This window comes from Aquarana catesbeiana, linkage group LG12 (genome assembly GCF_042186555.1).
Source record: "Aquarana catesbeiana isolate 2022-GZ linkage group LG12, ASM4218655v1, whole genome shotgun sequence".
In the NCBI taxonomy this organism is placed as follows: Eukaryota; Metazoa; Chordata; class Amphibia; order Anura; family Ranidae; genus Aquarana; species Aquarana catesbeiana.
In genome coordinates this window covers 240,880,318-240,902,128 of record NC_133335.1, presented here as the reverse complement: position 1 = coordinate 240,902,128, position 21,811 = coordinate 240,880,318, and the positions used below count along the sequence as shown (strand labels likewise).

The following is a 21,811-nucleotide window of genomic DNA, read 5'->3' as shown; positions in this document are numbered from 1 at the left end:
CATCAAGGTACCCACTGATCGGCTCTCGTTGTGAATAAGCGCATTGGGAGCGGGGCTGAACGCCCCCGACTCGGAGTTACTGCATCACATACTAGATACATGGTCCAGCACAGGAGAGCCGCCTTGCCGCTGTATTTATGCACAGTATACGGCCGGCAATCGGTTAAATAAGTCTATTCATGTTTTTCATTTTAACAATTGGAATGTATGTTGTTTTGTATAAACACATTTATATTTTTTTCACTCTGCATTCTTAAAATTTCTTTCTTCTCCCCCCCCCCCAAATCTCTTGTAGGACCCATTTATATTTAGACTTTACATAAACGAGTTGTGAACATACAATGTCATACACACTTTATAATACTAATAATAAGCAGGCAGGCACCATAAATGCATTTGCGTGATTTCAGAAATGATCTGTCATGTGACCATGCATCTTTTTCCCGATAGGGAGGGTGGGGGCGGGGTTACAGGACACTGTGCAGACACACAGGGGGGTGATTTACTAAAGGCTTTGCACTCTCCAAGGGAATTTGCTCCAGAGCTTAGTAAGTGAGGTGAAGCTTCACTGTGCAAAAAATACCCAACCATGTGTGAGGGAAAAATAAAACAAAACAGCATTTTTGTTTGCATTTGATAGGATCAGTAAATGAGGGGAAGCTCTGCTGACTTCCATCATCCTATCATGTGCAAGCATAAATGTGCTTTTTTTTTTTATTTCTCTCATACCTGATTGGATATTTTTTACACAGTGAAGCTTTACCTAATTTTCTAAGCTCTGGAGCAAATGCCCTTGCAGAGTAGTAGTAGTCTATTTGCCTGTATTCCATACTTTGTTCAGCCAGAGGCAAGATGTAGGCTGTGCTTAAGCAGGGGGCGTGTTCAAGAGGCAGGTTGTGATTGGGAGGGGGTGTGGGGGTTAGTCATTGTGCTCGCCCCCTCCCTTGGGACTACATCCCTGCGGGGAGACGCTGTGTGTGTTCACAGGCAGGGGAGCCGCGGGCGTGTCTAAGACGCTGTAGCTCCGCCCCCCGTGCCTTGCTATTGTAGTCTGAATGACCATCTCAGCCAAGTCCCGCTGAAGTGGAAGTGTGGCTCAGGTTCGTCGTCACACAGCGAAAAAGCGGTACTGCGCATGCGCGATGCCGCTAAGCATCAAGGGTAATTGTTTCTTTGAAGCCATGATGTTGCTGCAGGGAGCATGCTTGAAAATCCAAAAGTTGAGGAGAACATACAGAGAGGAAAGGAGGAAGTGCTGATAAAGCCTATTTATCTAACAGGTAAATAAAACATTTTGGCAGAAATAACAGCTAGATTCATGATCTATGCACTATATAGATCAGATATTGCCAAAATCTTTTTTTAGCTTTACAACTCCTTTAATAATGGAGGAACACGAAGGACTGCGGTGTGACCGGCTGCAGCATCTCCTACATTAATTAAAAGAAACCCAGTAACTGTAGCGGAATAAATGAGCCATGTCGCCTTACCTTGCTGTAGACGATTTGTAGTGTAAATGGGATTGCTTCCCGATCTCCGTCTATGCCGAGCCTCTTACAGCCGGGACCTAAAGACAAAGGGTATTAATTAGACGCTAGAAACTAGATTCTGGACTACTGCACCCTAAAATTTTGGAAGCATTGGTCCTGCACAAGTATTTCCAGCACTCTAATGTTCCCCCTCAAACAGGGAACACCTACCTGGAGTTGTGTAGGAAGCTTTGTCACTTTTTTTTCAAGCCCCGATGAAGGGGAATCGGCTCCTGAAACACGTTGGCTACCCTTTTTATCTGTTTTCACTTTGTTATCAGCACTAAATGATTATGAACTCTTAAAGCAGAACTTCACCCAAAAGGGGAAGTTCCGTTGTTTGCCTCCTCCCCCCTCTCCTCTTTAGCAATTGACACTTTTTTGGGAGGGGTGGGGGGGGCGCACCTGGTTTCGACATTTACCCTCTCCCACTTCCCTCCTTCCCCCATAGCCTAATGGTACACATCACAGGTCCCATGAAGACTGCGGGACCATTCACAAAGCACAGTGCTGCTCGCGCATGCACAGTGGAAAACTTCACTACTGTTTTGCCTTAGTTAAGTTGCCGACAACTGGTCCCCGAAACCCATTGAAGAATCGGCTCAGACGAGGACAGCGCTGGATCCCTGGACAGGTTAGTGTCCTTATATTAACTTTTTTGGGGGATGACTGGAGCCCCTCTTTAAGATGACAATCTTCTGCTCTTTTTGTTGATTTCACTTGAATTTCCCAATTTGGGAGGACATCACCACTTGGAGGACTCTTCGATTTTGTGGTAGAGCTGCTGATGTTTAACCATTAAGTCCCACGAATAACTCCTGATCGATGAATTATAGATCCGAGTCCAGCATCTCATACACTTTTTCTAAAACGTTTTCTTGGGCAAGGGAAAGTTTTTATGTGTGGTCTGTGTTTCATTGGAAGGACAGAAAGTGATAGAAAGCCTATACAATAAAAAATGGGGAAGGGTTATGACCTCTGACCCTTCCAACTTGACATGCTTTGAGTCTTTCCAAGTCTGTCCAAATTTTATTTTTTAAGTTTTGGCTAAATTTGGGCTATGACCTTGGAGCTGTGGCCACCCTTCTGCCGTCCCATTATCCAACGCAGGATTTCTCAACCAGGGTTCCTCCAAAAGGTAGCTTGGGGGTTCCTTGAGCAATGACCAATTTTTTCCCCTCAGATAAGTTCCTATTGACACCATTGATCTTTTTAGCTATCTGTAAGGGTGAAATTCTTCCCAATGATCACCAGCGTAAGATGCATTCTTCCCACTGACCATCACACGAATGTATCATGAGTTGTATGTAGATATAGTAATTTTTAGTCAGGGCTCCCTGAGACCGGAAAGTTATTCCAAGGGTTCCTCCATGTTGAAAAGCTTGAGAAAGGCTTCCGTATGGCATCTACATGGAGCGTTTTCATTCTTAGTCTTCATTGAATGGTCAAAAATGATGAACCTCCTGTTCACCAGACTACCTCCTTATTTTGAGAAGTTGTATTCTTCACAAACCTTACAGGCTTGCCCACGGTTTGTGAAAAGTGCTGTCGTGAAATAGTGGATGGCACCATTCTTCTCCAAGGTGGGTGAACTCAGTATAGCAGGGTTTTTCAACTAGGGTTCTTCCAGAGGTTGCTAGGGATTCCTTGTGGAATGAACAGTTTCAGGCTTACTGCAGACGAGTGTGGGTGTACCAAGATGGCCACGACGGAACGTCACTTCCAGTGGGTGTAAAAAGATGTCCGCTTGCTGCCTTCTGACTGTAGGGTTACTGCAGGAGAGTGCAGGGTGTACCAAGATGGCCACGAAGAACTGTCACTTTCGTTGCATTGTCTGATGGGTAACGGCTTTATGACAGGACACCACCTTCTCACTGTAACCTTACTGTGGACAAGTGCGGGGTGTAGCAAGATGGCGGCGACGGAATGTCGCTTCCATTACAAAATCTGACGGGTCGCCTAATCTGACGAAACACCGCCACACCTCCAGCTCTGTAGCCCTCATTGGCCGTTGGACGTTCCTCGCGGCCATCTTGCTACACCCGCACTCGTCCGCAGTAAGCCTACAGTCAAGATGTCCACTTGCCGCCCTCTCATTGTATCCTTACTGTGGACGAGTGCAGGGTGTAGCAAGATGGTGGTGACGGAACGTCACTTCTGTTACAAAATCTGACGGGTCGCCTAATCTGACGAAACACCTTTGTGTGTGTGTGTGTGTGTCTGTGTAAATCCAGGAAGTGAACAGGCAGCAGCTTCAGCTGCCCACAGTTAAAATGGCTGCAGCCAGACTCAGTGGGGGGGGGGGGAGATTTCCGCAGCATATTTGGCAAGTACAGAATCACAGTATACAGCGGAACCTTGGATTACGAGCATAATCCGTTCCAGGAGAATACTTGTAATCCAAAGCACTCGCATATCAAAGCGAGTTTCCCCATAGAAGTCAATGGAAACGAAGATAATTTGTTCCGCTTTGACTTCTGTTGCTTCTGACTGCAGTTCCTCTTTAATGTATCATGAGCTGTAGATTATGGTCATTTTTAGCCAGGGGTTCCCTGAGACCAGAAAGTTATTTCAAAGGTTCCTCTGTGTTGAAGAGGTTGAGAAAATCCAACGGCTTTGTACAGATCTGTAGCACTTACCTGAAGCTTTGATGGCTCTTAGAGCCGCGGAATGACCAAGCTCCAAAGACTGGATGAAGACCTCTGTCTGTTTTCTGCCTCCGTCAAAGGTGATCTAAAAAAATCAAGGAGGACAGTTCTTCATATAGCAACCTGGTTGATGTTGGCTGGTGAAACATATCTCTGTTCCTGACCATTGTATACTATCTGAACACCATTTACCTAATATGATGGCACGCTTTAGAAGCCTGATTCAGGGGAACGTTCAAAAATTTAACAAATTTTATCAAAAAGGGGGAAAACCAGGGGCACACAAAAAGCCCCGCTTGGTGCAACTTTAAGGAATAGAATACAGTGGTGTTAGAAATTGTAAAGATTTACCTCGGCTCTGTACAGCTGCAGAAGCAGAGATCGCTTGGCAAACCGGCAATAATACAGCACCATGTCGGCAAGGATGGGCATTTTCCGCGAGTCTGCCGAGTCATTTTCAGGAGTAGATGACTGTGAGATACGAGAACAATGTGTAAGTAAACCATAACGATAAACTCCTCATGTACTCATATTTGTTCTGTTAAATATACCATTGAATTATAGCTTTAGGTTAGCGTTGTCACCCTAGGGCAGGAAATGTGTTAATAGTAGACATGTGCAATTAGTTTCGTTCCGAATTCGTTTTTTAACAAATTTCGACAAATTCGTTAATTCGGAAATATCCGAATTAACGAAAACCCGTTTAACGAATTAGAATATTCAAATATTTGTAAATTCATACATTCGCGCATTCATAAATTCGTAAATTCATAAATTTGTAAATTCGAATATTCAAAAATTTGTAAATTTGTACATTCGTAAATTCATAAATTTGTAAATTCGGAAATGTGAAATAATAATTAACTAATGATAACTTAACTATTACTAACTATTAAATTTATAGGTATTGTAATTTCCTTTCAAATTTGGCTGTTAGTGAACGTAACAAATACAAATTTATCCGAAGTTACAAATTATCCGAAATAACGAATGCCGCATCCAATGAATGGAACTTATTGAATTAAAAATAATAAATAACTATAGTAATAATAAAAACTTTTTATTATTTGTATTTATTATTAATTTGTTCCATTTGTTTAAATGCGGCATTCGTTATTTTTTTGCATAATTCGTAACTTCGGATAAATTCGTATTTGTTAGGTTCACTAACAGCCAAATTTAAAAGGAAATTACAATACCTATAATATAATAGTTACTATTTTAGATTTTCTAATTTTCAGGTTTTCGGATTTTCGAATCTCCAAATTTCCGAATTTTCTAATTTACTAATATACAAATTTTCTAATGTACGAATTTACGAATGTACGAATTACATAACAAATGGCCCGAAAACGAAAAAACAAACAAATGAAACGAAAACGAACACATTTTTTGGCAGTGCACATGTCTAGTTAATAGGCAGGATCATCACGTAAAATTAAAGAAATAAAAAGCCTGATAAAAGAAAGCTAATGCAACCACAACATCTAAGGAATGGTAAACTGATATATAATAATAGTTTTGCTCTTGGGTTTAGATGTTGACATAAAGGCCAATGGAGACTTTATCCTGTACGTATTGTATACCAGTGTTTTATCTCACTTATCTGTGAATATTAGGGCTGAAACAACTAATCAACACAATCGATTATATGCGATTATGCGAAATAGTTGTCAGCATTTACACCCACCCAGGTAGCACCAACACCATAATCCAATTACCATTGAATATGTCAAGGCAGAACCTTTTCAACACTGATCTAAAGAGGGACCCTTTTGAGGCCCTTCTGTAGAAACCGATCACAGAACTACTTCGCCCGGAATGTCAACTGGCGTCACATATTTTTACTTCAACTAAATTGACCATAGAAAGGGCCTGGAAAACTCCAGCCCTCAGTTTCGAAGCAGTTAAAAACCACGTAAATGACATTATGGTAAACGAGAAACTGACAGCCATATTAGCAGATACCGATGACAAATTCCTCCGGATATGGCAACCCTGGGTGGCTCATAACCACCCTTCACGGTTTGACCCAGTGCTCCTCTCACTCTAGTACACCTCCGTTCCCCCCACCCCGTGGACTCAGCTCTTCCCTTACCCCCTCCACCTTTTTCTTCTTTTCCTTTTTCTCTGCCTTTTACACCTATCCTATTCTTTTTCCGGTCTTTCTCCTTCTCACGGCTTCTTCCTACTTTATTTTTGATGTCTCTCTTGGCCCACAGGTTTTTTCCTGCTGGGGTTGGACACATGGTGTGAAAATGTTTTTATTGAATAACGGTATATACGACCTTTCTTTATGTTTTTTCTTTTTTTTTTTTTTTTTTTTTTTTAGTTTTTTCTCTTTTTGAAATGTTATGTTTCACATCCTCCTCTCGACACGTGGGTCACATATGGTTCTGCAAGACCACTAGCGCGCAAACCTAGTCTAACGTGCTATCATCTTATCAGGACCTACGAGTGGTTGACAACCTCTTGCTGACCACACATAATCGCCTTTGGATTTCCAAGAACTTTCGTAAATCTCTGTGTCTCGGACTAACCTTCTTGATACCTAAAGTTTTTACAACTATTTCTCCATCATGTGTCCACCACTGTATTAACCTGTTGATCTGTATTTTCAATAAAAACCCTTTGTACAAGAATATGTCAAGGCAGATGTTGATTGTCCAAAACCAGGATGGGAGTCTTGCCTGTGTAATCTTTTTTTCATGGGGCTTCCTAGATTTCTCTCTTTTCTATCGGTGGAAATGAGACAACATGACCTTTTTGGAAACTCGCACCAATACCCAGCCTGGCCTAACCAAATTACAACCCAACAATAGAGCCACAATCTTTACTGGTACCTTTCCCTTTGTCACCAAGCACAGATCAGCTGGACCTCCCCCCCCCTTCCTAAAGGATAAAAAGCTGCTGGAAATGCAGGTTTAATGAAATAAAAACTTTGCTTGCAAACCTTTAGTAACATAACATCAGCAGAGGGTGTAGGGTGCGGTCACCTCCATTTGCGAGGTTCCAAATATTTCCAAACCAACTTTCCTATAGTTTCCAATGGTTCAATTATTATACACTTTCAACTATGAGGATACAGTCCATGTCCCCTCCCTTCACCTCATTAGGGAATCATCCAAAATGCTTCCCTAGAATGGGGGCACACTACCCCCCCCCCCCCCATTTCTTATATACCTTGCTTCTGAAGTATGAATGGCTGGACATGGTTGCCTATCAACCTTGAGGTGGAAGCTCCAAATTAAAGGACTTTACATCCAGCTACATGGCATTTGCCAAATTTCATGATCCATCCCACAGGGACCAGTTGTTGGATAAATATAGCCGTGATAATTACCTGACCAGAAACGGGAGTGGAAAGATCCATCAGACCCTGGATATTCCGCTTGTACCATGGGTCCAACATCCCGATGTAGTGAGAGATATCGTTAGTGCTTTCCTCGTCCCCTATCACATCCTGTGAAAACATTGGATTATTTAAACAAAAGTCTTTTACTTTGCTAAAAAGAAAGAAAGTATCTAAAAGACTGGATCAAAAGGAGATCAGCAGTTTTAGAAATTGGAAAAAGGGATGCCAAAATGCTAATGTTTTATGATATGCAAACTAAATGTCATCCAGGTTTAAGATCTACAGTGGAACCTTAGTTAACGAGTAACGCGGTTAACAAGCGTTTTGAAAGACTAGCAACTTTTTTTTTTAAAATTCTGACTCGGTTTGCGAGTGTTGTCTCACAAAATGAGCAGAATTCAAGCTAATGGGGTGTGCAGTACCGCATTTGGCCAGAGGTGCGGGGGCGCCGGTGACACTCAGAACGGTTCGGAGCACTTCGGAAATGCTCGGACACTCTCAGGAAATACTCGGAAACAGTCGTAAATACTCAGTTTCCGAGCCTTTCTGAGTTCAGCTTAGCTGTCCCCGAGTATTTCCGAGGCTCTCCGGCACCCCCTCCCACCTCTGGCCACATGCGGTATTGCATGCAATAGAAGTCAATGCGGAACGAATTATCTTCATTTCCATTGACTTCGCCCTTGCCACGCCCCCTTAAAGGAGACATATACAAAAAAAATGTATTTGTTAAACCCACAAGTGCTTTTTTTTTACCACTACTATTTTTTTCTTCTGGCTACTGAAATTTACAAATGCAGCAATTTAAAATTTGGATGAAAGGTTTAGCACTGGGGAAACACTGTTTTGAAAGATAAATAGTACATTTTATAAACAACTCTATAGATCAGACCACAATGAGGGATAAATGAGGAGGAAAGAGGGACAGAGGGACTTCCTTCCAAATCAGGGACAGTCCCTCGAAATCCGGGACAGTTGGGAGCTATGCACAGTTCTTAGCAATGAAACAGCACAGTTAGATCTTTGTGTGCGTTGTGAGTTCACCTCTAGGCTGGTCGGTCCAGACGGGCTGGGAGACTTTAAAGGGGAACTTGGGCTTGTCAGTGATATACACGAAGTTGGGCTGTTCCTCTTCACTGGGACGTAGTACAACTGCAGCTTAAAAAACCTTGTTAACAGGGGACAGTTGCTTTCCTTCAACCTGAAAGAGAAAAAAAAAAAAAAACAATGTTCACTGAAACAAAAATTGAGAGAAGGGGGGGGGGGGGGGGTGGCACCTGTAGCTGTGACAACTCTGTAAAATGGAAATTCTCCTCGCTTTCGAGAGATTTCTTTTCATTTCCTGTTGTCTGTTGTACAGGAAGTGAAGTGAAATCTCCCCACCGGGGCGCACAGGCAGCTAGAAAGTCAACACACAGAGGTATTAACCTTTCCCTAAAAACAAACATAAAAGGTTGACTAAAAATTAATTTTAAAGGAGAAGTACAGCCAAAGCTCATTTAGCTGTACTTCTCCTGTGGATCACAGGAGTGCAGTTCGTTCTGCACTCCTGTGACCCATTTTCAGCATACAGTAGGATAAAGCCCGCTGTCAGCTGACGTCACAGAGCTGGTCCTGGCTGGGGCAAGATCGCGACAATGAAGTTGGGATCCGCCCACATGCCTGGACCGACACTTGGCTCAGCCTCTCAGCGAGCCGGCCGACCCCTCCACAGCCCAGCACTCCAGTGAGCGTGGGAGGGGCAGAGCAGAGAGCTGTGACTGACAGTCACCGGCTCTTTGCTCAGGGAGCTTTGAGAACCAAGCGATCTGTGGTGTTTGATCGCTCGGTTCTCGGTATTAGAGACGGCAGGGGACAGATGCTGCATCCACCTAGGTAAGTATGATTCTGGAAAAAAAAAAGAGACTCCACACTTCTCTTTTAAGTACAAACATCTTTGAAGAAAAGCAAAAAGCAAAAACACAGCTGTCTGTGAATGTTCTCATTGATTCAGGTCATAGTATACCTAGTAGTCATTATTCTAGCCTTTCTCAACATTTTTAAAATGGAGGAACACTTGAAATACCTTTCTGTCTTAGGGAACCTCTGCTAAGGCCCCATTCACACTTTCAGCAGTCAACTTGCAACAGAAAGTGCTGTTCTGGGCAGGATCACCAGCTAAGAAACTTTGCAATAGATTTACAAGAGTGTTAAGACTGTATACGGTGAGATGAGATGCCAAACATACTGAAAAACTGATTTTACATTTCCAAACCTCATCAAAAATACCCAAACCCACCTCAGATTGCTGTAAGCCCGAGCTAATTTCCCAGAAATTCGGTCGGAACCAAACACCACAACCCTCAAAGTTGAAGCCTTAGAGTCCTCATTGCAGCTGAGAAATGGTCTTCTGTTTAGGGCTAGCATTTGGTTCTGTTGGATCTCCCAAATATGGGCACCAAGTGCGTTTTGAGGAAGCGACTGGGATCTCTTGGACCTTTCTGGTACTCTCCTGGCGTGTGGGGTGTACAGGCTTCCTGCTCGCCTCAAGGGGAGATTCTGTCGAAGGTTGGACATTGAGCCCACAGAATGGGTTGGAGAATTGCCCAACTCTGCCTTCAGTTTGGCTTTGGGTCCATTATTCCTTGGTTTAAAGAACTTGCATATCTTCTGAGTGAACTTTCGGTTGACCCTTTCTTCTCGGTACTCTGTTTTGTCAGACATCTCCTGGGAGCTGTCATCACTGTCTTCCATGTATCCGCTGTCCACACAGCTGGACAAACTGGACACAAAGGACTTTGTGCTGTTGTCTATTATGTCACGTGGCAGGCTCGTGTTGGCTATCTCCTCCTGAACGTTGCTTGGTGTGTTCCAGTAGACACAGCACCTCGACTGATTGGAGAAAACTGAGTCCCGTTGGTGACCTTCATTATTAACCTCCTCCTCTACCTCTTCCAATTCCTCGTCATCCTCATCCTCATCCTCATCCTCATCTTCTTCCTCATTGACTTCATACTCTGGAGTAAGACACGTCGATCTAGTGCATCCTTCATTTAAAATGATATTATTCAGCACATCTGTCAAGACACAAAGGTAGTGAATTATATATTAACTTAATCTATGTATTACACAATAAAATAAAAAAAACTTATCTGAGTGTTAAGCAGCCCATAGATTATGCAATTTTCTTTCCTTCCACCACAAGTAGAAGGAAAGAAAGTTGCTCAGTTCCTCCATCAACACGGTGTGGATGGGGGAATTCCTCCCACAGTGCTATTGTACTCTGCTGGCGGGGAGCGCAGGGAGTCTTCCCTGCCAGCAGAGACGGCTGGTGCTCCATTTTTTGGGGGGGGGCGACAAACAAACCAAGGTCAAATGTTTGAAGCCGGCTATACATGGATCAAACTTCGGCCATTTCAGCAGGGTTCAAATGGTGATTAATGTATGGGCGCAAAAATCACAGCTATATGAGCTTGTTGGACATCCTACTCCAGAACCAAGGTCATTAATATAAAACTGGACCACTTTGTGTCTATAACACTTCCACTCTTCTGGTAAGGCTTTCCACAAGGTTTTGTAGGGTGTCTGTGGGATTTTGTGCCAATTTGTGATTTACTGACGTTGGATGAAAATACCTGGCCCACCATTGGTGTTCCAATTCATCCCAAAGGTATTCAGTAGGGTTGAGGTCAGGTACTGATGTTGAAAGAGAAGACCTGGGTCACCATTGGGCTTTCAGTGCATCACAAAGGTGTTCAATAGTGTTGAGGTCAGGGCTCTGTGAAGGCCACTTAAGTTCCTCCATAACAAACTGATCAAACCATGCCCTTATGGAGCTGGCTTCATGTACAATGCCAGGGTTCAGTAGGGACTGGCCACATTTCAGTACGTTTGGACATAAATTACAGCTGTATGAGCTTGTTGGACCTCCTACTCCAAAACCATGGTCATTAATATGGAGCTGGACCCCTGTGTGGCTATAACACTCCCCCTCTTCTGGGAAGGCTTTCCACAAGGTTTTATAGTGTGTCTGTTGGATTTCGGACCCATTTGTAAGGTCAGATACTGATGTTGGATGACAAGACCTGGTTTGCAATTGGTTTTCCAATTCAACCTAAAGGTGTTCCATTGGGTTTAGGTCAGGTAGTGATGTTGGAAGATAAAACCTGGATCACCATTGGCCTTTCAGTTCAACCCAAAGGTGTTCAGTAGGGTTGGGGTCAGGGCTTTGTGCAGGCCACTCAAGTTCCTTCACACCAAACTGGTCAAACCATGTCTGGTACAGCAATACTAAAAAAGAAAGGGGTCTTCCCCAAATTGTTACCACAAGGTTGGAGGAATACTGTTGTCTAAAATGTCTTTTGTATCATGTAGCATTAACAGGACCCTCCACTGGAAACACCTGAGCTAAATCATTTGGTAGGGGTCCGCATATTATTGACCATATAAGCCAATGGGATCTCATGCTTACCAAAGTTGTCCTGGTCCCAGCTGTATGTGTAACATTTTGGCACCGGCAGCGAGATCGGCAGGAAATGATCAGTGGAAATAGGAACTAAAAAGAGAGAAAGAAAAACATTTTTTACAGTTTTTCATTTTGTTTATTGAAATGGAATAAAAAGAAGAATGAAGCAAATATACACTATATTGTCAAAATTATTGGGACGCGTGCCTTTATACACACACATACACGAACTTGGCATGACATGGCATCCCAGTATTAGTCCGTAGGGTTCAATATTGAGTTGGCCCCACCATTGCAGCTATAACAGCTTCAACTCTTCTGGGAAGGCCGTCCACAAGATTTAGGAGGGTGTCTATGGGAATGTTCAACCATTCTTCCAGAAGAGCATTTGTAAGGTCATCGAAGCCACGCCTCCATTGTGTTTTACCCCCGCCCCAAGGGTTAATTCTTACATCTCCTGCTCTGACCCCTGATGGCCCGATTACTCCATCGCTAGAATCATGGAGACAGATTGGTATCTCTCTGATTCCTCCTCCTAGCTTCTCACTGGATGGACAGCTTCATGTTTGTCGGTTTAGAATAAATCATTTCTTCGCTCACCTGTTGCCTCCCCCAGCAGTCCGGCCTCTTTCCCAATTTCCTGCAATCTGTCTTTTAGCCAGTCCTGTTTTTTGTCTGCATTATTCTCACTGGCCGAGTATTCCAAAGCCTCTGTCAGATCTGCGAAGATGGCTTCAAGTTCTGCTAAAGTCTTAGACTGGAAGAGTAAAATGTTTTATCAATTAGAAAATATTAACTAAAATGTATTTATTTACATTCTTTATATATTTATATTCCAGAGTCGTGGTCTCCACTCCACTGTGGCCAAAGGGCTAGATGTGGCCCTTTGCTTGCCTTTATCCGGCCCTTGGGAAACCATTCCTTCCACTGATACGAGGCACTAGTCCTCCCACTGATACCAATGATGGGGCACTATTCCTCCCACTGACACCAATGATAGGGCACTATTCCTCCCACTGATACCAATGATGGGACACTATTCCTCCCACTGACACCAATGATGGGGCACTATTCATCCCACTGACACCAATGATGGGACACTATTCCTCCCACTGATACCAATGATGGGACACTATTCCTCTCACTGACACCAATGATGGGGCACTATTCCTCCCACTGACACCAATGATGGGGCACTATTCCTCCCACTGACACCAATGATGGGACACTATTCCTCCCATTGACACCAATGATGGGACACTATTCCTCCCACTGACACCAATGATGGGACACTATTCCTCCCACTGATACCAATGATGGGACACTATTCCTCCCACTGACACCAATGATGGAGCACTATTCCTCCCATTGACACCAATGATGGGACACTATTCCTCCCACTGACACCAATGATAGGACACTATTCCTCCCACTGATACCAATGATGGGACACTATTCCTCCCACTGACACCAATGATGGAGCACTATTCCTCCCACTGACACCAATGATGGAGCACTATTCCTCCCTCTGACAGGCTTCTGGGACACGTTGCAGGTCCCAGAAGATTGTGGGACCATTCACAAAGCCCAGCACATACCTTGAGTGTATCTCCAATGGCTGAGATCTGGCTGGAAGGGCCCAGGCTGGCCTGGTAGAGGTGCTGGATGAGGGAGATGTATTTGTTTTCAGCACTTTGCTCTGTGCTACTCAGATGTTCAGCAACTGATAGGAACTCTCTAGGAAGCTCCGCGGGGTTCACCAACAGCACCGTTCTATGGGGACAGAAGTGTCCAGAAATAATCCATCAGATTTTGTGTTTAGCGATTTATTATTATTCAATCCAATCTAATGATTATTATTAATATTATTACCTTTTTGATTTTTGATATGATTAAATATAATTAAAATTAATATCAAAAATCAAAAAGTAGTAATATTAATTATAGTCATTAGGTTTAAACATAATTAAAATTAATATTATCTAATGACTATGGTTAATATGATTACTTTTTGATTTTTGATAGGATTAAACATAATTAAAATTAATAGTATCAAAAATCAAAAAGTAATAATAATAATACTAATTATAGTCATTAGATAGGATTAAGCATAATCAAAATTAATATTATCAAAAATCAAAAATTAATATTAATTATAGTCATTAGATAGGAAACAGTCAAAATTAATATTATCAAAAATCAAAAAGTAATAATATTATTAATAGTCATTAGATAGGCTTAAACATAATCAAAATTAATATTATGTAATCACTATTATTACTTTTTGATTTTTGATAATTTGTATTATGTTTAATCCTATCTAATGACTATTATTAATATTATTACTTTTTGATAATATTAATTTTGATTACATTTTAAAATTTTAATTTTGAATAATAATAATTATTTTGACATTTTATTTTTATCATCACAAAACCACCTCAATACCAACACACAAGAGCAATAATAATACATTAAGTGCCTAACAGACTGTAGTTGCTCTACACCAGCAGATGGCAGCACCTGACAATATGAATCCTTTACAATGGGCTTATGTATGAAAAGTCTTCTCACAAAATTCTTGTTGCCCATGAAGGCCAATCAGCTTCTGTCATTTCTGCGGAGCAAAGGTTGAAAAAGGAGGACAATCTTTGATTGCTGTGGGCAACAAGAAATGATCCTCTTTAGCGCTCTTTTCATACATAACCCTCTAAATATTGTTTTGGTGATTTCTAGGAAACCACAAGTAATTATTTTGGTTCTGATCTGTGCTACACAATTTGTTTTGCTTGTTAACTTTTCTCATACTCTATTTATAATATCTTGTGCTGCCATCTAGTGTTGGAAACTATTCCCAGTTATCCCTGTTACTGAGATAGCTTCATTGACTGCTATTCTTTGTTCGCCACGATTGCATACCTTCCATTCTATCACTCTGCGTTCAGCGAACATCAAGTTGCTCATCACAGTTTGCCTGATCATTTGGCTGCTACCCTTACATAACATTATCTGATGCTGTCGCTAATGATTTGTAGTCACGTAGCAAAATAGCAAAGCGCAGTTACAAATTACTGCAGAAGATAGGAAAATAGAATTTGTAGCTGCTTAAAATATTTACCACAGCGTTTCTGGTGTGACAAGGCATAAACCCCAGTACTAATTGGGGGGGACTCTAACCCTCTCCCGGGAATACCCAGAATGCTCCTCTAGGAAGCTGTACTCACAGGATGCTGGGCAGGGAGGATTTCGTTAGGAGACCTTGCTCTGCTCTCACCAGGCGCTGGTAGGAAATTCCTGTACACAAAATAAAATAAAATACAACATCAGTTAGGCATTTCATGATGGTGTGCATAAACTATAGCAGAAGGGGGCAGGCCAAATAGCTTAGGTTGGTATTTTATTAAAGCGGAGGTCCACCATTAAATAAAAAATTACATTAACGTTCTCCAAAAAATCTATAAAAAAAATTTGAAAAAAAAAATATTTTGTTTTTTACTTACCAGAAACTCCTGTTGCTAGGCAGTCTTTCTAATCTGCCAGTCTATCCCAGTTTAAAAGCGCTCGGGCTTTCACATTCAGGCAGTATGGGAGGCAGATTTCAAGCGATTTACAGGCGCTTTTTCTAGCGCTAAAACGCCTGAAAACTGCCTTTGGTTTGAAAGGGGTCTAAGTGGTTGTAAACTTCAGACATGAAATATTAACAAAGCACATCCCTCTATAGTGTGTACTTGTCTCAGTCCAGAGCATTAAAGCTGGATACACACTATACAATTTTCTATAGATTTTTTTCCTTTAGATTTACCAAAACAATATAATATGAGGTCAAACCTAAACACCTTCAATTGGTATGCAGTCAGGCAGGCCCTTGCAGTAGATAGTTGAAGGTAAATGTAAAGAAAATCGAACAACAAAAGTTGTATACTGTGTATCCAGTCATTTCTGTCTCCTGCTTCCTTCCTCTGATGTCTGAGTGACTTCTGACCCCAAGTTTTCCTGATCCCAAGAGAAAAAAAGGTGACAGGGGAGAGAACTCCAGCACACAGCCTGTGATTGGTGGCCTCAGCTCTGTTCCTGTGTGAAGTTGGGTGTCCTTCCCTCCCCTCCCCTCCAGTCAGCTCTCAGAGCTCTCCTCACTGAGTTCTGCAGTGTGTAAATTCAGCTCTCCGCCTCCTGTTTTCTGATAGCTCAGACAAGCTTTATGAATTCTGGACTTTGAACGGATGTAGAGAAGAGATGACTGCAAATAAACTGGTACAACTTATGTAGGGGGATTTGTGTCATCTCTGTGTTTTACCTGAGGACAATCGCTTCATTGGGTATATGTAAGAGTTTACAATCACTTTAAGACAAAGCAAGTAGGGGTGCATGCACGGCATGGATCGGAGCAGCTGCTTCTAGAGAGAGCTTCGTTCTCCACAGGGCTTTTTTGCCACAATAACGGGGTCAGTATACTCCGCAACCGGCACAGAATATAGGCGTCCCCGCACACTAACACTTGTGCATGCCCACATCGCAGAAGAAGCAGCGAGGAGGACAGCAGAAGACCTTCACACACTACCTCCTCAGGTCACTAGAACGGGGCAGCATGGCTAAAAATGGCGCAGGCGCCCTGCCCACCTCCATCTGCTTCTTCCTCTCCTGCAAAAGAACTACCGCTGCAGAATACAGAGACACCTGGGAACAGTGAGTACATTCCCCTCTCTGGATATCAGCTTAGACACCCTTTGTACTAAATTACTCACCAAATTCCAATCAGAGTTACAGAAATTTACCACAACTCTATCTCATGAAATAGCAGCTCTGGACGCACCAACTGACTTACTTGAGAACAAGCATGAGGAATTGGCAATAGCATTTAAATGAATTATCCAGAGAACACGAAAGTCTATCCTCAGCTTTTACAATGTTACAAGCACACGTAGAGGATTTAGAAAACTGAAACAGAAGAAATAACCTCAGGATTAGAGGAGCCCCAGAATCCATCACAGATCTGCCTGCATACTCCACTCAATTATTTCAGTTTCTGTTGCCAGAACAAAAACCCCCCAATCCTTCATATGCGATCGCATACATCGAGCATTAAGAGCTAAACCCCCTCCTGACAAACCCCAAAGAGACATAGTCCTTTGCATGAAAGACTTTTGAGTGAAGGAGGAAATAATGCGTGCTGCACATAGCCTAGGAGATATCACTCTGGAAGGGGATACAGTTGCAGATATACCCAGATATTTCACAAGCAACACTTGACAGATGCAGAAAAATGAAAGAAATCATTACGCTACTTTCCATGGCCAGAATCAGATATATAGCGGGGGGGTTGCCTTTTAAGCTTATTATCCCACACAATGGTACAACATATATTGCCACCTCTATCCCTGAAGGTCAGGATATCTTGGTCAAATTGGGCCTATTGAACCCCAATAACCTTCCTCACACCCCCTCTACTCCCCGCCCAGACCCTATATGGAATACCCCTTCATTACGTGGAGAAAGGAGCAGAACCAGACATAAAGTTGGTCAATGGAGCCCTAATTAATTCTACATCCTCAAAGAATAACCAGAATTTTTTTTCATCTTCTTTTTTTATTTTTATTTTTTATTTTTGGAGTAAATTTTAGGTCCTCTCTGATATAACTTGTATATCACACGGCTGAAATATGTAAGGGCGGCTATTCTAACTCTATACACTAATTATTATCATTTGCAGTTAAAATTATTAAAAGGGTTGTAAATCTTCATGTTTTTTCACCTTAATGCAGCCGCCGAGAGACCCCAGAAGACGGTGTTCGGGGGCCACTCTGTGCAAAACGGGCTGCACAGTGGAGGTAAGTATGACATGTTTGTTATTTTTTTTTTAAATAAACAGCTTTACAATCACTTTAAAGTGATACTAAAAGATCATTTTTTATTTTTTTTAAAATAACAAACATGTCATACTTTCCTCCACTGTGCAGCTCGTTTTGCACAGAGTGGCCCCGAACATCCGCTTCTGGGGTCCCTCGGCGTTAGCTTTAATTGCTTGAGTAGATGTAAAAGATCTGCAGTTCTGTTTAAAGTCAATAGATGTCAGTGCTGAGACATTATTGAGTCGTGTTGAACATATTAGGTGAAATTGGATGAAAGATACTTACAGTTCCAGTTGAGGGCTGAAGATGTCAGTGTTTGAGTCTTATTGAGCTAAAGTTAAAGGGGTTGTAAAGGCTCGTGTTTTCTCACCTTAATGCACCCTATGCAAAAACACCTTCCTGTCAATCAAATCCAATGATGCTGGCGCCGGGGGGGGCGGGGCCAATTCCTGCATTTGGCCTCTATGGAATGATGGACTCGGGAGTGTGCCTGCAAGGTAACCCCCTCGGGCTCTCTTATCTAGGCTTCTATCTCACCCCAGATATTAATAATTTATCCTCTTAAAAACTACCTAACCTTGTTGCAAAAGTTAAGAATGATGATGAAATTATGGAAATCGTTTATTATATAATTTTTAGGCAGAATAAAATGACACTTTCTACCAAAGTTAGACTTATTTTGTGCACTCCCAATTAGATTAAATAATATAATGATAGCTAAATTCCAATCAGATGTTAATAAGTTTATATGGTTAGACTCCCACCCACGGATTTCCAAAATGGTGCTATATAAATCACAAAAAAGCAGAGGATTTAGCCTCCCTGATTTCTGGTTATATTATTTAGCAGCTAGATGGTCCCAAATAGCCCAATGGCACATCCACAACCCTAAGATCCCATGGGTCAGATTCGAAAAAGACTCAATCCTTCCTTATTCTATTGCTGGTCTTTTATGGGGCAACAAAGTTCCAAACCATACCTTAGAAACTCTTACCGAAATTAGTTGCACACTCATATCAACGTTGAAAACTACACAATAAGAAATGTAAACTGATTTCCACCACACCACCACCCGCTTCATTTATAGGAGATCCCAAATTCTTATTAATCCACTAAGATATGGGGGAATTCACATGGTGGGTTGACAACAATCTAACCACCATCAAAAAAAACATATAGAAAACACCACTTTTACCTCTTTCTCGTCACTAAAAACCAAATATAGGATCCCCAATAATGATCTCAGGAGATTCCTCCAAATTAGAAACTTTTTCAACATACCGTATATACTGGAGTATAAGTCGAGTTTTTCAGCACATTTTTTTGTGCTGAAAGTGCTCCCCTCGACTTATACTGGAGTCAAGCACTTTTCTGCAGCAAAAAATTTCATTTTCCGAACGGACTTTGGGGCCCTGTATCTCAGGGCCACTTTGGTTCCTAGCACTAAGTGGCCCCGAGATACGGGGCCCCAAAATCGGTTCGGAAAATGTCATTCTCTGCTGCAGAAAAGTGCTTGACATTTTCAGAACTGACTTTGGGGCCCCGTATTTCAGGGCCACTAGGTGCTAGGAACCCCAAATTTGGTGTACAAACCCAGTGGAACTGGTACCACAACATATCCAAAGCGGGGGTTCCTAGGACCAAGTGGCATTTTCTGAACCGATATTTGGGGCCCTGTATCTCGGGGACACTTGGTGCTAGAAACCCCAGCTTTGGATATTTTATGGTGCTAGTTCCACTGAGTTTGCACACTAAATTTGGGGTTCCTAGCACTAAGTGGCCCCAAAATATGGGGCCCCAAAGTCGGTCAACTGTGTCCATCTGCAGCAATGTCATTTCGGGACCATTTGGGTTCAGAGACCCCAAATTTTGGCTGCAGCTAGGGGGGCATCTAGGAACCATTAACTACTGAGTTTGAAGTTCGGGGGACCTATGGCTGCAAATGGGCACAGTGAGGCTGCAAATGGGCACAGTGAGGCTGCAAATGGGCATAGTGAGGCTGCAAATGGGCACAGTGAGGCTGCAAATGGGCATTGTTGACCCTCTTTTCCACTTACAGTAGCTGTGCATTTCTCACCCTCGTCTTATACTCGGGTCACTAAGTTTTTCCCATTTTTTTTTTTTGGTAAATTATGGCCTCGACTTATACTCGGAACGACTTATACTCGAGTATATACGGTACTTTTCTACAGGATCATTTTCACACATTTTTTGGGAATGTGAGAAGGTATCTCAGATATGGAAGCAACTTGAAAAATTTGCATCCAAAATTTCAGGAAATAATATACGACTCGTTCACACAATTTGTGTTTCTATACACTGGCTTATTGCATACCACTGGAAATCTACTTTGTTACCTTTAACTCAACTGAAATCAAGAATTAGCAATATCAACCTCATGGAAAAAAATATTTCATACTTTATACAATACAAAACATCTATTAGACAAGAAATGGGACCCATGGTTTACACACTCGGTACACCTTTTAAACCCACAAATAAACAATTTTTCTAAATAAAATTTCACTCAGGAATGAAAGAAGTAGATATATTTCAACAACAACCTGATTGCATGCTAGACAATTCTGACTGAGTAATCTTATCATCCACTGTATATGTCAACATATTATTCAGTTGTAGTAAAACCTATACACTCTATTTCTCTTGATATACGATATCATGTTTTGTACCACTATTTTGTACCTAATAAAAAGACAAGGCAAGTATGTGTACAAGGGAATCAAACGTAAGCCTACAGCCGTGGCCAAAACTTTTGAGGATGACACAAATAATAATTGTCACAAAGTTTGCTGCCTTCAATTTTTATGATGGCAATTTGCATATACTCAAGAATGTTATGAAGAGTAATCAAATGAATTGCAATTATTTGCAAAGTCCATCTTTGCCATGAAAATGAACCTAAACTCCCTAAAAAAAAAACATTTCCACTGCATTTCAGCCCTGCCACAAAAGGACCGGTTGACATCATGTTAGAGCTGCACAATTAATCGTTAAAAAATCGTGATCTCGATTCAACCCCCCCTGATGATCTCTATTGCAGAGTTTGCAGATTCTTTCATATAACAAGTGGAGAGACTTATCTGCTCACTCAGCTGTCAAAAGAAAACATCCAGGCAGTCTGCCAAGTTTTTCATAAAACATTGTAAGGAGCTTTTCCTTCTTAGATCAAAGGGATAAAACTTCTGTGTGAAAAAAAAAATCCAGGCAGTCTACCAAGTTTTTAAACAAAGTGTAAATGCAGGAAGTTTAACCACTTAAAGTCTAAGCCCGGGTTCACACCACAACGGGCTGCGGATCGCACAGGAGCGCTGTGCGTCCCTGTTCACCGTTTCAGGGACGAATCAGGGCCGATTCTATGCCTGAATTCGGCCCTGAAACGCAGCCAAAGACGGACAGCGTTTTTGTGCAGTGCGCACCGCAGCCGCCCCGGAGATATGTGAACTGGCTCCATAGGGAGCCAGTCACATTCTCCTGCTATGCGAATTAGAGGTGCGGAAACGCACCTCTAATTCACATAGGTGTGAACCCGGGCTAAATCTTTTTCTGACACTTGTTTCTTAAGTTAAATTAAAATCAATATTTTTTGCTAGAAAATTACTTGGAACCCCCAAACATTATTTATATATATATTAGCAGAGACCCTAGGGAATAAAATGTCAGTTGCTGCAATATATTATGTCACACTGTATTTGCTCAGCGGTCTTTCAAACGCAATTTTTTGGGAAAAAATACACTTCAATGAATACAAAAAAACTGTATAGTTAGCCCAATTTTCTTTGTTTTAATGTGAAAGATGATGTTACGCCGCGAGAATCGTGAGAGAATCGTGATCTATCTTCTAAGCAAAAAATCGTGATTCTCATTTTAGCCAGAATCGTGCAGCTCTACATCATGTCAGTGATTCTCTCGTTAACACAGGTGTCAGTGTTGACGAGGACAAGGCTGGAAATCACCCTGTAATGCCTCTGACT

General features: G+C 41.9%; 1 protein-coding gene across 2 annotated transcripts in view; it reads right to left on the bottom strand.

Moving 5' to 3' along the window:
- The window catches only part of PIK3R5 (phosphoinositide-3-kinase regulatory subunit 5), a 107,281-nt gene that overhangs the window by 15,589 nt on the left and 69,881 nt on the right, over positions 1 to 21,811 (bottom strand). For both annotated transcript variants that reach the window (XM_073607006.1, XM_073607007.1), the window contains exons 6-15: positions 15,198 to 15,267; positions 13,572 to 13,746; positions 12,574 to 12,730; positions 11,980 to 12,063; positions 9,808 to 10,585; positions 8,574 to 8,730; positions 7,521 to 7,640; positions 4,529 to 4,648; positions 4,169 to 4,262; positions 1,491 to 1,567 (exon numbers count right to left, since the gene is read on the bottom strand). In XM_073607006.1, the coding sequence (XP_073463107.1) occupies positions 1,491 to 1,567; positions 4,169 to 4,262; positions 4,529 to 4,648; positions 7,521 to 7,640; positions 8,574 to 8,730; positions 9,808 to 10,585; positions 11,980 to 12,063; positions 12,574 to 12,730; positions 13,572 to 13,746; positions 15,198 to 15,267 (1,832 nt within the window). The remainder of the gene's footprint in view (positions 1 to 1,490; positions 1,568 to 4,168; positions 4,263 to 4,528; positions 4,649 to 7,520; positions 7,641 to 8,573; positions 8,731 to 9,807; positions 10,586 to 11,979; positions 12,064 to 12,573; positions 12,731 to 13,571; positions 13,747 to 15,197; positions 15,268 to 21,811) is intronic.